At 34.6% G+C, this 13,298-nt stretch overlaps 2 protein-coding genes and 1 long non-coding RNA gene across 3 annotated transcripts; all 3 read right to left on the minus strand.

Moving 5' to 3' along the window:
• Positions 1 to 2,164: 2,164 nt before the first annotated feature.
• Positions 2,165 to 2,949, minus strand: LOC113756014 (cytosolic sulfotransferase 17-like). Its single transcript, XM_027299841.1, has one exon. The coding sequence runs from the start codon at positions 2,947 to 2,949 to the stop codon at positions 2,167 to 2,169; it is 783 nt and encodes a 260-aa protein (XP_027155642.1). The 3' UTR covers positions 2,165 to 2,166.
• A 1,459-nt stretch (positions 2,950 to 4,408) lies between these two features.
• Positions 4,409 to 5,435, minus strand: LOC113755998. The gene is made up of 3 exons (XR_003465823.1): positions 5,205 to 5,435; positions 5,020 to 5,115; positions 4,409 to 4,822 (listed from the first exon to the last, which is right to left on the minus strand). It is a non-coding gene; the product is annotated as an uncharacterized LOC113755998 (long non-coding RNA).
• A 7-nt stretch (positions 5,436 to 5,442) lies between these two features.
• LOC113756015 (calcineurin B-like protein 3) lies at positions 5,443 to 7,398 on the minus strand. The gene is made up of 5 exons (XM_027299842.1): positions 7,275 to 7,398; positions 6,250 to 6,332; positions 6,020 to 6,079; positions 5,730 to 5,838; positions 5,443 to 5,459 (listed from the first exon to the last, which is right to left on the minus strand). Exons 1-5 carry the CDS (start codon positions 7,396 to 7,398, stop codon positions 5,443 to 5,445), a joined length of 393 nt encoding a protein of 130 aa, XP_027155643.1.
• Positions 7,399 to 13,298: the final 5,900 nt, after the last annotated feature.

Raw genomic sequence — 13,298 nt, forward strand, 5'->3', positions numbered from 1 at the left:
AACTCAAAGATCTACAACTTTGGTGTTTTTCACAAAAGCCAGTTCGGCCTGCATCATGGAGAAAATCGCAGTTGAAGTAAGGACAAAGTGAAAACGCGAGTGCACAAAACGCGAGTTGTAGACGCGTTTTGTAAAGGCGCGTTTTCTGGCCGAAATTCTGCAATTTGCTCAGTCAATTGTCTTGTGTTCATACCACTTTCCAGCTATAAGTTGCAAGAGAATTCGGTGCACATGCTTCAGAAGACAAAAGGGCAGACAAGGTGGCTTATTTTCAAGTCAAAAACATTTGTTATTGACTATCCTAACAAAGTTGAGATTTGGGAATCAAAATGTGGAATTTGACTTGGAAAAATGGAGCTCTTAAGCAGTTTATATGCAGAGACATTTTGGGTGGTCTGAGAGGGGGAAAAACATACGGGAGAAGCTTGAAGAGTGCAGAAATGTAGTTCTTCCATTTCCTTAGTGTAGTAAGTGTAGTTTATCCATTCTTGTATAATGGCTAGATTAGGATGAAAATGGAGATGAAGAAAGAGAAGTTGAAGCTCAAGTGACATGGGTTATCTCTTCTCCAACTCTTTATCTTTTGTATTGGATTCTTAAATATAGTTAATATGCAAGTTCTGGAATTTATATTTAATATGTGTTTCTAAAGTTTATGCCTTGGGTTTGGTTGAACTTTCTATGATTGTTAGTGTTTATCATTTGGCTATTTAACTGCTATGATTTGAGCAAGTTATTTAGCACTTTAGCTCTTTAAATCATGATTAATCTGGTACCATTAATTGTGATTATCTAAGGTGTTATTTCTGCAATGAAATTGAGATTTAACATTAGTTCAATAAGTGCTAAACATAGGGAGTACACTCACGAAAGTAGAGGTGCACCTATGTGGTTTTTAGTGATTTATTTCATGTAATTTCACTGAAGAAATGAACTTGTAGCTAATTTCATAACCATGAGAATAGGTATGGATTAGTTATAAGTATAATTGATTCACTACGAAAGTAGGATTCAAATGCATAAGGAAATTACACCATAATTAGCCTAGATGTAGTATTCAATGATCCAAATATAGCACTTGCATGAGTAGTTAGGGATACCACAACCTAAGGAGCTTTTATTTGTTATTCTTGTATAATTTCAGTAGGTTAAATTTGTTATAATTCGTTGATAGTCTAAATAATAGAGAAGCTTTAGTAATACCGGTAATTGTTCACTCTTCCCTGTGGGATCGACCCGATATATACCCTAAACTACTAGTTGATCTGTATACTTGCAGTGAACGGGTGTAATTCGGTATTTTTTAGCTTGCACGTATGTAAAATACCCGTCAATCATCAACCAAATTTTTTAAAAATTCTGCCTTTATTTAACAATTCATATGGCTAAATAAAATTTTTATGTCTCTTTCGTCAAGTTTTCTTGGTTTTTCTAGTTGATTAACCAATCAAATCCTTCAATCTAACAACCATTTCTTCTCTAATTTCTATCATGACATCTGTAGCAATTTGACAATTCCTAGACCAATCTTATGGTCGAATTCTTCACCAACTACGTATTTCAGGACCAACCTCATGCCTAACTCAATCAACTCAATATTTTTTAGCGAACCCTATGCCTTAATTTTTTGACATTGGAAACGCTTAGGACTAATCTTGTAGTTTGCCTCTGATACTAATTGCAGAATCCAAATTTTGGGTTTTAGTAATAATTAATGTATACTGAAGAGATAAAATAATCACTCAAAATATTTATGAAAGAGGGATGAAAATAAATAACACACACTACTATTATTGAAATCTCAAATAATGGAACAAAATCACACCATAATAAAATCTTATCGATGTTTTTGGACTTTCTTAAGAAAATACCTCAACAAATGTTCTATCTATAACTTTCTCGGACTTGTAAAATAAGAAATTATCAAATAAAACACAAACTCCTAAATAACTTAACCGTTGAAATCTGCCTCTAATAAAACTAGTAAATAAGTAAATAGGTTCTTCCACACTTGGTTTATTTTGTCAACAGCTTTGCTCTTATCCTAATTGGAAATGGCATTCTGATGTTCCACAATGACATTCTCATGTTCCTGTTGCTGCAACAGGAGATAGTGGCACTGGACAATTAACAATTACGCGGATGCACAATTTTCCTCGTCTAAAATCACATGGCAGTAGACACCTCTGACTTCTCATCATCCTCAGAGGAAAACGCCTTCAAATGAAATTTCTTAAAACTTTCTTCAGTAACTTGATCCAAATGATCCATCATTTCTCTTTCAAGATAGTTTTGGGAATCACCAACCTGACCTTCCCTGAAATAGATCTTGTTTTCTATGACCCGAAACCCGACCACCGAGTGTGATCCTGTTTTATTCACATCCAGATTGCTCAGATTCTTAAAACTACAGAACTCTACCACTTTACTCACCAGGCTTTCACCTTCTTTGTCTGTGGTGAAAGGCTGCCCCAAGAATTCTGCTAATCTCTTTGTATGGAAGCAAGGCTCTTTCTTCAAGTCTTCATATCTAAGAAAGAATACTCTTTCAGGCCATTCTATACTTGCTTTCCAATAACCCAACACATGATTCCAGTATGATCCAAATGGTAAAGCACCTTTAGAGAACTTTTCAAATGCCTCTGCTAATGAAATTCGTGGCTCTGCTTCGGGTTTCAGCTTGTTGACAAAGTGCCACCATGACACTAACACATCCTTCGGGTCTCGATAAACATAAACAATATGGCAGCCTGAAGATTTTGTTGATTCTGGTAAAGAGTTGTAAGGAATGTGAGTGTGCATGAGAGAATTGGGTGGCTTTGGGTTTACAGGATTCGCGGCGGCATATGATTCCAGCGTGGGAACCAGTTCATGAGGGTTTGCCGTTAGCAAAGGATTTTGATCGGGATGACTGATACATGTACGATTTGTTATGGTACTAGGAGGCATATAACGCGCGTTGCGCGTTGGGATAAACATAAAATATGCCCCCTTAAGCATGTGGATTCATGGAACAAAAATGTTTGTTGGTTAATAATGTGTACACAGCTAAGCATAAATATACATGAATAAGTAGACGGCAAAATCGTTTTACAAAAATAGTACGAATATTTATTTAGATTTATAGAGAGGTACTGCTAGGATTTAAAGTTAATATTTTTTTAGTTAAAATTTGGTGAATTCTTCTCCTATCTTACTTTATTACTCGTTTAGCATGAGAATAAAGTTCAGCATTTTTCATGAAGTGCAGAAGCGTAGGATGTGATGATCTAAATATATCGTACTTTATAAGAGAGAAAAAGTACTGTCGAGATATAGAACTACTTTCGTTGGAACTTGGGAAATTCTTCTTTTATCTCACTCCATTTCTTGTTTAACATGAGAATCAAGTTTACTATTTTTCATGAAGTGTAGAAACATAGAGTGTGACCACAAGTATATATTATGCTTCATAGGACAAAAAGGGAAATACTAAGCTAAATTGAAGGCATTTTCATTATATATAGCAATACTGATCCAATTGTGATTATAGTAGTTTGAAAAAAAAGTGATTGAATTCTCATATTAGTTGACTATGAGTTAATCGAGTTGATCAATGAAATAAAAATGAAATGGGTACAGTTTTTGAATTCCTCTTTAGTTGAATTGGCTAACAATAAAAGAGTTCTAAAATTGTGAAATATAAAGAAATATCTCGCTAACGCAAAGAGTTCTAAGATTGTTGAACTGTTTTCAGATCTTTCCGTAATTCATTGATGGTGGCATAATCCTTTACTAACAGTCATTTCTCTCCTACTAATAAACTGGAAATATCATGATTTATGAATTTCCTTTGTTGCTTTGTATTTGCAGGACTGGGAGATTGTAGTAGCTTTAGAAAAGCTGGCGGAGTGCCAAGACACTATTTTAAACTGGAAAATTGTAGGACTGGAAAGTAGTTAAAGGCATTGGCTTCACCCATAAAGGCTGCTCTTTTTGATAAGGCCCTTTTTGATAAACTATCCTGTTGTTGCCGCCATGACAACTTCTGAGAAGAATACTCGCCAGCGGTCATCTCTTCTAGATAAAATGTCATCTCTTCTAGATAAAATGCTAGCTGAAGACAAATATGTGACCAAGGATCTCAAGTCTCCTGAAGAATATTTATTCTTGATAAACTATAAAGGTTATTATCCACCAAACATTCTTATTTCATGAATCTATGTTAAATTAGGCATGTTTTTTATTCATTCCAATGCACATCACGCGGTTTATGCCTCCTAGTAATAATGCTTTCATCAATCACATTTCAAATACTCATCAAACAAAGGAAAATAGAAGCCCCATATAAAACTCTCCAATTTCAGAGTCGGGACCTAAATTTTGCAACAAATTCAATCAAAACATCAACTAAATGAATTATGGTTCATACACTTCCTGAGAGTCACAACATTACAACATCTTTAAGTTACAATTTTTGGCCTATCTCTTCTACTTGAAGTTGCTGTGAGTTAGCCTGGAACTCTGTCATTTGTACATGATTGTATGAGGATGGTACTTTTGAAAGAAAAAAAAAAGTCATGAGGAGGGTCCTATTTTACATCTGACTGCTTCAGAAGTCCAGTCAACTTTGACTACTTCTGCAACAACGTGGATGTAAGGAGGAGCTACACAAGACACTTTTTTAATGGCTGTATTTCCAAAAAGAAAGCATGCGGACACCATAATTTGATTATCATCAATAATGATATAGGACCATCAGATTGTTGGTGCGGAAACGAAGGCCAGAACCAATCTGCTCTGAGGTGGGACATACCCAGCAAAAGATATTTGGACCTAAAACCTGCAAGTCAAGTAAATCACGTATAAATGCCTAGAAAGCTAAGACCATATCTCGGAGAGCATGTTGTACCATGATATCTACAGTATTAGTTAGTAAACTTCTATGCACAAGAAGCCTAATTTGATCAGCCAAATGAAGTGCCTACTCTAGGCTCTCTTATTTGCTACTAAGAACAAGAGAAGAGAGAAACGACTTACTGATATCATATTCTCATAAGTACCAAGATCATATGGATGTGAATACAGATAACCTCATTTTTCAGCAAGCCACATAGCTCTCACACCTTCATGGTACTGTACGGTAAAAAAGGTAGGAAGTGGTCATCAAACTTGATCAGATGCCAGATAGATGAAAAAAAAATACTATCACCACCAATGCAAACCTCTATTGTGGTCTTGTTTTGCAGAATAAGATAAACATGCCAAAACATAAAGATGGTCAGCGCGAGAGTCAATGGCACCAGCAGGATCCCTGAAATGACCTGAAGGCTACTGTTCAAGTTGAATGCAAGGATATGCAAAATTATAACTTGTTGAAATATAGATACAGGAAGAAGTTACATATGCAGCTCTAAAAAAGCCTTTATTTTGCTCTTCATCTGTTGTAGAATCAACTGTTTTCTACCGCAAAGCAAAACCTGAAACAATAAAGAGCAACTAAAGAGATTCAGAAGACTTGGTGAAAAGAAAAGGAGGAGAAGGTATGAACAACAAAATCCGCATTCAAATTAAGGCAAGTTCGACCACAGGCCACAATAATTAAATGTCAACTAATAGGTAAATAAAATGAAAAGGAGCACAGAATAGAAAAATAAGAATCTTTTACTGAACTGAAAGAGATATATTGATATACCAGGGAGTATATGCATGAAACAACGGCGTAAAGAAGAAATAAGAAAGATGGTTACATTCAATCTTATCATCAATCGAAGCATTTGGGTGAAAGACTGAAAGAGAGCGTGCAAACTCCTCAAAATCTAATATCCCATTATGCTTTGTGTCAAACAAGTCAAATACCTGGGAATTTTTAATGATTTTGTCATCGATTATCAAAAGGAAAGGTGACTAAGTTTGAATACTTTCCGCACAAAGAGAACAGGGGGCGTCGGAAAACAGCTCAGAAAAGCTACATACTCCTAATGGAGACAGACATGAATCAAACATATCAATTCTATTGTTCAACATTTGCAGAAAGTACCCGATCAGCAAACAAGCTCTCCTTTTTATTTGTCTTAAATAGTGCAAGTTGAAACTCTTCCTGCAAAGCAATTAATTAGCATAATTAAGGAAAAAACATAAATCAACTACAAAATATAGAAAAACAAAAACATGAGGGATGTAACTGAGACAGAAAAAGTACAAGTCAGTGCATTGACAGTATGGCTATGTTTGAATAGCACTTGTACCACTTACAGTGAAATCTATTACCTTGTTGATAAGCCTATCATCAATCACAGCACTGCTGATCTTCTTAAATAATTCATACAGTGCCTCTATCTCACTGACACTGACTGCAGCTAGATTTTCCAAAAAGGGGGAAAAGAAAAAAAAATAACAGCAAAATTTCCAAATCAGAACAACTGGTAGACAACTGATATAAAAAAAATTCTTATCAGCACGAAAATGAAGTAAGCTCTGAATATTAGAAATTCCATTTAGTCAAGGAAAATGAGCTGAGCACGGTACAAAGAAGACAAACTCTCCAGATGGCCCCATTTTAGGCAATCTACTACTAAGAAAATGCACCACATTTTCAAAAAACACTTGTAAGGTCTGCAAACCTCAACATCTTTGTTAGACCATTTATCACATAGGAGATATGCGAAGTAAGAACCAGCTAGATGATCATGTCTACTATCTTCAAGACTATTTAAATCATCTACATGTGCTTCAAATAAGTGTGGTCTCTTCATGATTAATATCTTCTACGCCACTACTTTCTTGTATACCTTTGCCTTTCCTTAGATATGACACCAATTCTCCAAAAGAAGCCATGGTTCAATCTGTGGCCTGAGCTTGCATCAAGTTAAGACATGGCACCTGATATTAACATGGAAGGAGGAGTCACCAAGTGCTAGAGAAACTCCTTCGGTCTTTGAGAATTTATATGGACACTGGTAACTTATTTTTGCCTCATGCAGCTTTAACTCAGAGCTTAAATGCACTGTGAAAAGAATAGCATAGAGCAAATACTGCAGTCTTTGTTAATTTAAATCACCCCTGGCCAATCAGCAGTAGAAATTTCAGTCCAGTCAGATGCCATAAGTTCAACTAAGTAAAATTAATTTCTCAATTTGCGCAACAATTATGTTGATGAAGCACGTGCCATTCAATGAAAATAAGGCTACGTGATCTAAGTAACAATTTCGTTTCCTTCAGTGTGAAAAAAGAAATGCAAGTGACATAATATAGGCTCTTGGTACAATGCTAGAAATCAGTCTTGAGTGACATACAGACAGTCTCCCTTGCAAGAGCTTCAAGATTTTCTAATCCTCGGGGTTGCTTATAAATTTCAGAATCACAGCAATTGACAACAGCAGAAAGTAAATGCTTCACACCGTCTAAGCAACGCAACATGATATCTTACAGAAACCAAAACACTCCATACCTGTAAATTAAATGTTACAAAATTTTTGACATATCATTTCAGAAAAAGTGTTGATGCTTGAATTAGTGAAAAAACATCTAATGATATGTCAAAGAATAGGATATACTTAAAAAGAATACAAATCAATGAGATAACAGTAAAAAAACTCAAAAGAATGGACTGCAAAAGAATAGGTAATTGCAAACAATTGAAGGTGTAACTTGTCCATACACTTTTGTCTTTAACTGAAGACATCACCTTTTAATTCATTAATGTGTTTTCCATACTTTTGACATACTTGCACAACATATGTTTCTTTTTTCTTTTTTTGAATAGAAATAAAAGTATTTGGCCATACAGTAGCACGAACACAGTTGAATTGTTTACTGATGATAGCAATATTAAATCAGTATCTTAGTAAACATGATATCCTCGTGTGCTTATATGTCAGTAAAAAAAAAATAACATACAAAGATATGTTCCAGAATTTTTGAACTACAAACGCTGATGTTTAAAACCTGATAATGCATACAAATTGAACTTAAAACCAACTTATTTATTAATCTCCTCTTTGAATTAATAGCTGATGTGTATGGCTGAGCGATAGAAAAAAGAAAGGATAGAATCCACCATAGCACACCCAATGTTAGAAAAGCAGAAATCAAGCATACTTGGAGTCAATAATGAAAAACAGATACCAAAAAAGTGAACTGACCACAACAGCCAGACGAAAAACGACACCATGGCCACCAGATAATCAATTATTTCAGTTTAACATTTATATAATTCAAAGTAGCTTATACGAACATAACATTCCCAAAAGTCTGGACTTTCTGAAAGAGAACAGATGCTGAGACCCCAGGATCTAGAGGTCCCGGGTCAAATCCCCCTTCCCCTATCCTGCTTCCTAAATTCCAACCCTCCCCTACCAGGAGAAGAAAAAAAGAAAAGAAGAAGAAGAAACAGAACATAAAATTCCTTTTTTTACACGGCTGTGCTCCTGCCAGTCAACAAATAATGATCAGCTCAATAGTCCAAAACCAATGCTTGTAAGGAAGCCCTTAACCACCAAACCCAGTTTGTACCCCACAATCCTCGATGCTGATCCAATATGGAAAAACCCCAACAGTTCAAGAAAATATCACATTAGTAATATCCCATAATTTTTTCAACATTTATAACACAGAAAAGAAGATTTAGATTAAGAAAAACAAAAGCCCTGACACTGGCATAGACTGCAAGCAAATGCCAGGTAACAAGCAACAAAATTAGAGATTATTTTAATTTGCGGCCACACTGCTGCAAATTTTAACTGACAGTCAACTAAAGGGAAAGAAAGGGAAACCAAATTATCACATCAATCATCAAGGACAGTCTTTTTTTTCCAAGTTAATTTTACCTAAATATTTGCACTGGAATTTAAACAATAAAAAAACTGAGATATTGCGCAAACATATACTACTCTGGTATGTCAAAGCACAAGTGTATGATAACAAAAAAAACATCAGAAGCAGCAAATGCAGTGATTCCAATGCTCTACTCTATGCAATGTTCAGCTACAGAATGTCAAATATGAATTATGTTTCTAACTCCATACGGACAAGTTTACTCACAGTAGTCCCTATCTTGTCTTTTGAAACAAGGTCATCATCCACAAAACTCTGGACAACATCTTTCACCAGCCTTTATTGGGACCCAATTACTCCAGCTCCTTGATTCAAAACTCATGAGAAAAATTCAGAATCCAAGAGGTAGAAAAAAGAAAAAGAACAATGTCAATTCATAAAGGAACATTAAAAAAAAATTGAACACATAAAACCAATGCTCTAAAAAAAAAAGAGGAGGAAAAAAGTACCTCTTGCTTGACGGTGGCATAACCTAAAGGAATCCATCTTTCTTTTTGGGATTACTGCTGCTACTAATATAGCTATTAGGATTGTTACAGTCAAACCTACAATAGTAAAGGTTAAGCACTCAATTTATAAAAATCACCAATAATAAATAAAGGGCACTAAATGAAAATGATTAGATGGTCCATACAAATTTAGAAAAATAAGTAGATCCTAGTTCAATTAATGGAAAAAATACCCTAAGAAACAAAAGGGAAAAAAAGAACGATTTTCTGTTTTCTTTCTTTTTTAGGAAAAATCAGAAAAAAAAATCCCAATGAAATGAAATAATTAGGAAAAAAAGTGGAGAAAATCAAGCATACCTCGCTCTACTACTTTAGCTTGAAGATCTGGAGTTGAAGCTTTTCTTTCAGATCATCTCGAAGAGGGCAAAAAAAAGGAGGACATATAGGTTAAAAATTAGAAAAAAATAGAAACGAAAATAAACAGGCAAATTTAAGGAGTTACCTTCTACCACCACTACTCCTCCATGGCACCACCACATAATTAGCTCTCCTTTTCCTCCTCCAGCACCAATAAGCGTAGCGGCAGTAAAGGCCTAGCTCCATCAATATCAATAGTCTACGTGAGCAATCCAGACTACTCGTTGACAAACTCCAATCTCTAGTAATTGACGACTGACGGGAATTAACGATGACAAAACTAAGAGTAATTGACGATGGACCAAAAACATCTACTACATGAGCAATTGACGATGACGGGAATTAACGGTGCCATTTTGGTCCATTTGAGTGTGACAGCTATGGTCCTACCTACTACTACTACTGTTGCCACCAGCAGTAGTGAAACTGCAGCACCGAGCGAGTAATCTGTTGGCGTTGGGATGGGTTTAGCTTCTGAGGATAAAGGTCGGGCGAATGAGAGAAGGGGAGAAGAGAGAAAGCGGCGGCAGCGGAGGAAATTTACGAAAACCCTAGAGAGGAAGTATATGCAGACGTTGGCGCGTCGCGCGGAAAAAAAAAGGCTGGTGACTCACATGCTTGGCACGTGAAAGGACGACGAAAACCATCCAGGTCATCAGAGCTCTTCGGCTCTTTATCTACTTATGTTGAAAAAGAAGTGCCTTTAACCAGGTTGTTCCCGATTTTGGTAATGTGGCCAGGAGAATGTCACTTGGTTGTGCCCGAAAATGTTTCTGGAGAATTAGGAGTCCCTTGAGAACTATGGTGGGACACCAAAAACCTTGGTACAAGTGAATGTGCTCACTTAACCACCCTCTTTCCCTAGGGAGCACAGAGAGGATTTGATCACTGTCATCTTCTTTTTCTTTGTTAAACATTAATGTTTGTTCATCACCACCTTCAATGTAGGAAGAAGAGTTTTGGGTCAATGAAGGGATTGCCATGAGGAATTGGGACTTGAAATCTGGAGGCTGGTAGACACTATATTTATGATACGAGATTATTGTAAATAAGATAGTTGGATTAGTACATGTGCAAGCTGGCAGGCTCAAAAGAGTTTGTTTGGATAAGAGTTTCTTTGGATGATTTATTTGAGATATTTACTGTAGCACTTTTTGTGATGTGATGTGTGTGAGATAAAAAGGTGATTGGGAAGATAAAAAGGTGATTGGGATTTGTGAGGCAAAATATTTTTTTCCAAATTCTCTCTATCCAAACAAACTATGATCATTCTTGCGAATTTGACTAGGAGGACCGCAATAAAAGAGAGGGCGACAGAGAAATGGACCTTACAAGAGAAGAAAATACTAGCATCCCTCTCCTGCATAAGAACGTGTGATGGAATCTCAGTAAAGATAACAACAAAATTTGATGGAAGCCAATAGATCGCTAGAACAGCAAATCTACATTATCAATAGGGATAATTTCAGAAACCTCCCCTGAGATTTTTGACATTTACACTTACTTCCACTGTGGTTTGAACAATTACAATGACCTCCCCTGAGGTTACTAATCCTTTACAAATTCAGTCCAAATGATTAAAATATTATTTTAGAGAGTGAAATTAGAATTTTGTACCTGATTTGTCCTTTATGCCACATGTCCAATGAATGGCAAAGTATTACAAATTAATTAACAATTAATAAACTTTAACGAGCGTAGTTTATAGGCAAATACATATTGCCTATTTAAAGTACCAACTCTTTACATGTATTTTACTTTCAAACATTTACTTTATCACAAATATTTATTCTCAAATACAGATTTGTATTTACTCTCAAATATTTAATTTTTGTTAAACACAAAACCTACCAGTTTTTCTTCCGTAGAAATATTAATATAACATTTTTTCAATTTCAGTTACAAATATTCATGTATTTAACATAAATTAAATGATTCAGAATAAAATAGTCATAAAGAACTAATACTTTACTCATGTAATGGATGAAAGTCATAAAAAATTAACATTTTATAGGCCATTTCTTTTTTTTTTTTAATTTTAATTTATATTAAATAGATAACCTATCGATTTTCTTTTTACAAGAATATTATTGTAACACCTTTTAATTTTTAATTACAAATATTGATATATTTATTGTAAATTAAATATTTAAAAATAAAATACTTGTAAAGAGCCGGTACTTTAAATAAGTTATGCGTATTTACCTATAAACTACACTCCTTACTTAAATCAATAAATTACACTCCTTAACTTAAATCAATAAACTATACTCCTTACTTTAAATAGTGTAGTTTATAGGCAAATACGGATATCCTATTTAAAGTATCGGCTCTTTACAGATATTTTATTTTCAAATATTTAATTTATGATAAATATATTAACATTTGTAATTAAAAATTAAAAACTGTTAAAGTAATATTCTTGCAAAAAAAATTAGTAGGTTATCTATTTAATATAAATTAAATATTTTTAAAAAAATAAATGGCCTCATAAACTATTAATTTTTTATGACTTTCATCCATTACATGAGTAAAGTATTGGCTCTTTATGGATATTTTATCCTGAATCATTTAATTTATGTTAAATACATAAATATTTATAACTGAAATTGAAAAAGTGTTATATTATATTAATATTTCTACGGAAGAAAAACTGGTAGGTTTTGTGTTTAACAAAAATTAAATATTTGAGAGTAAATACAAATCTGTATTTGAGAATAAATATTTGTGATAAAGTAAATGTTTGAAAGTAAAATACATGTAAAGAGCTGGTACTTTAAAAAGGCAATACGTATTTGCCTATAAACTACGCTCGTTAAAATTTAATAATTGTTAATTAATTTGTAATACTTTGTCATTCATTGGACATGTGGCACAAAGGATAAATCAAGTACAAAATTCTAATTTCACTCTCTAAAATAATATTTTAATCATTTGGACTGAATTTGTAAAGGATTAGTAACCTCAGGGGAGGTCAGTGTAATTGTTCAAACTATAGGGGAGGTAAGTGTAAATGTCAGAAACCTCAGGGGAGGTTTCTGAAATTATTCCTATTGTAAATAAGATAGTTGGATTAGTACATGTGCAAGCTGGCAGGCTCAAAATTCAATCATTCTTGCGAATTTGACGAGGAGGACCGCAATAAAAGAGAGGGCGACAGAGAAATGGACCTTACAAGAGAACTAGCATCCCTCTCCTGCATAAGAACGTGTGATGGAATCTCAGTAAAGATAACAACAAAATTTGATGGAAGCAAATAGATCGCTAGAACAGCAAATCTACATTATCAATATGCACTAGCCAGCAAGGCAATCACGTGGCCAGCAGGAACATTTCTGCTTGAGAGCTGAAATGGCAGGAAACAATATAGACATGGCTGATGTGAGTCATCCATGGGCAATTATTTCAATGGCATCGTAAACAGCGCAATTCACAGTAGAACTTGACAACTGGATCCCAAGCTAAAAGTCATAGGTAGGGATTGTTTAGGAGAAAAGAACAAGCGGGAATATTTAGCTCAAATTTTTCATAGACAGATATCCAGGGCACATGTTAAATATGACGGCCAATATTCATAAATTTTGTCCATCCAAAATCAAAATGTGGTATTGCAGTAAT

This window comes from Coffea eugenioides, unplaced genomic scaffold, assembly GCF_003713205.1.
Source record: "Coffea eugenioides isolate CCC68of unplaced genomic scaffold, Ceug_1.0 ScVebR1_18;HRSCAF=85, whole genome shotgun sequence".
NCBI classification, from domain to species: domain Eukaryota; kingdom Viridiplantae; phylum Streptophyta; class Magnoliopsida; order Gentianales; family Rubiaceae; genus Coffea; species Coffea eugenioides.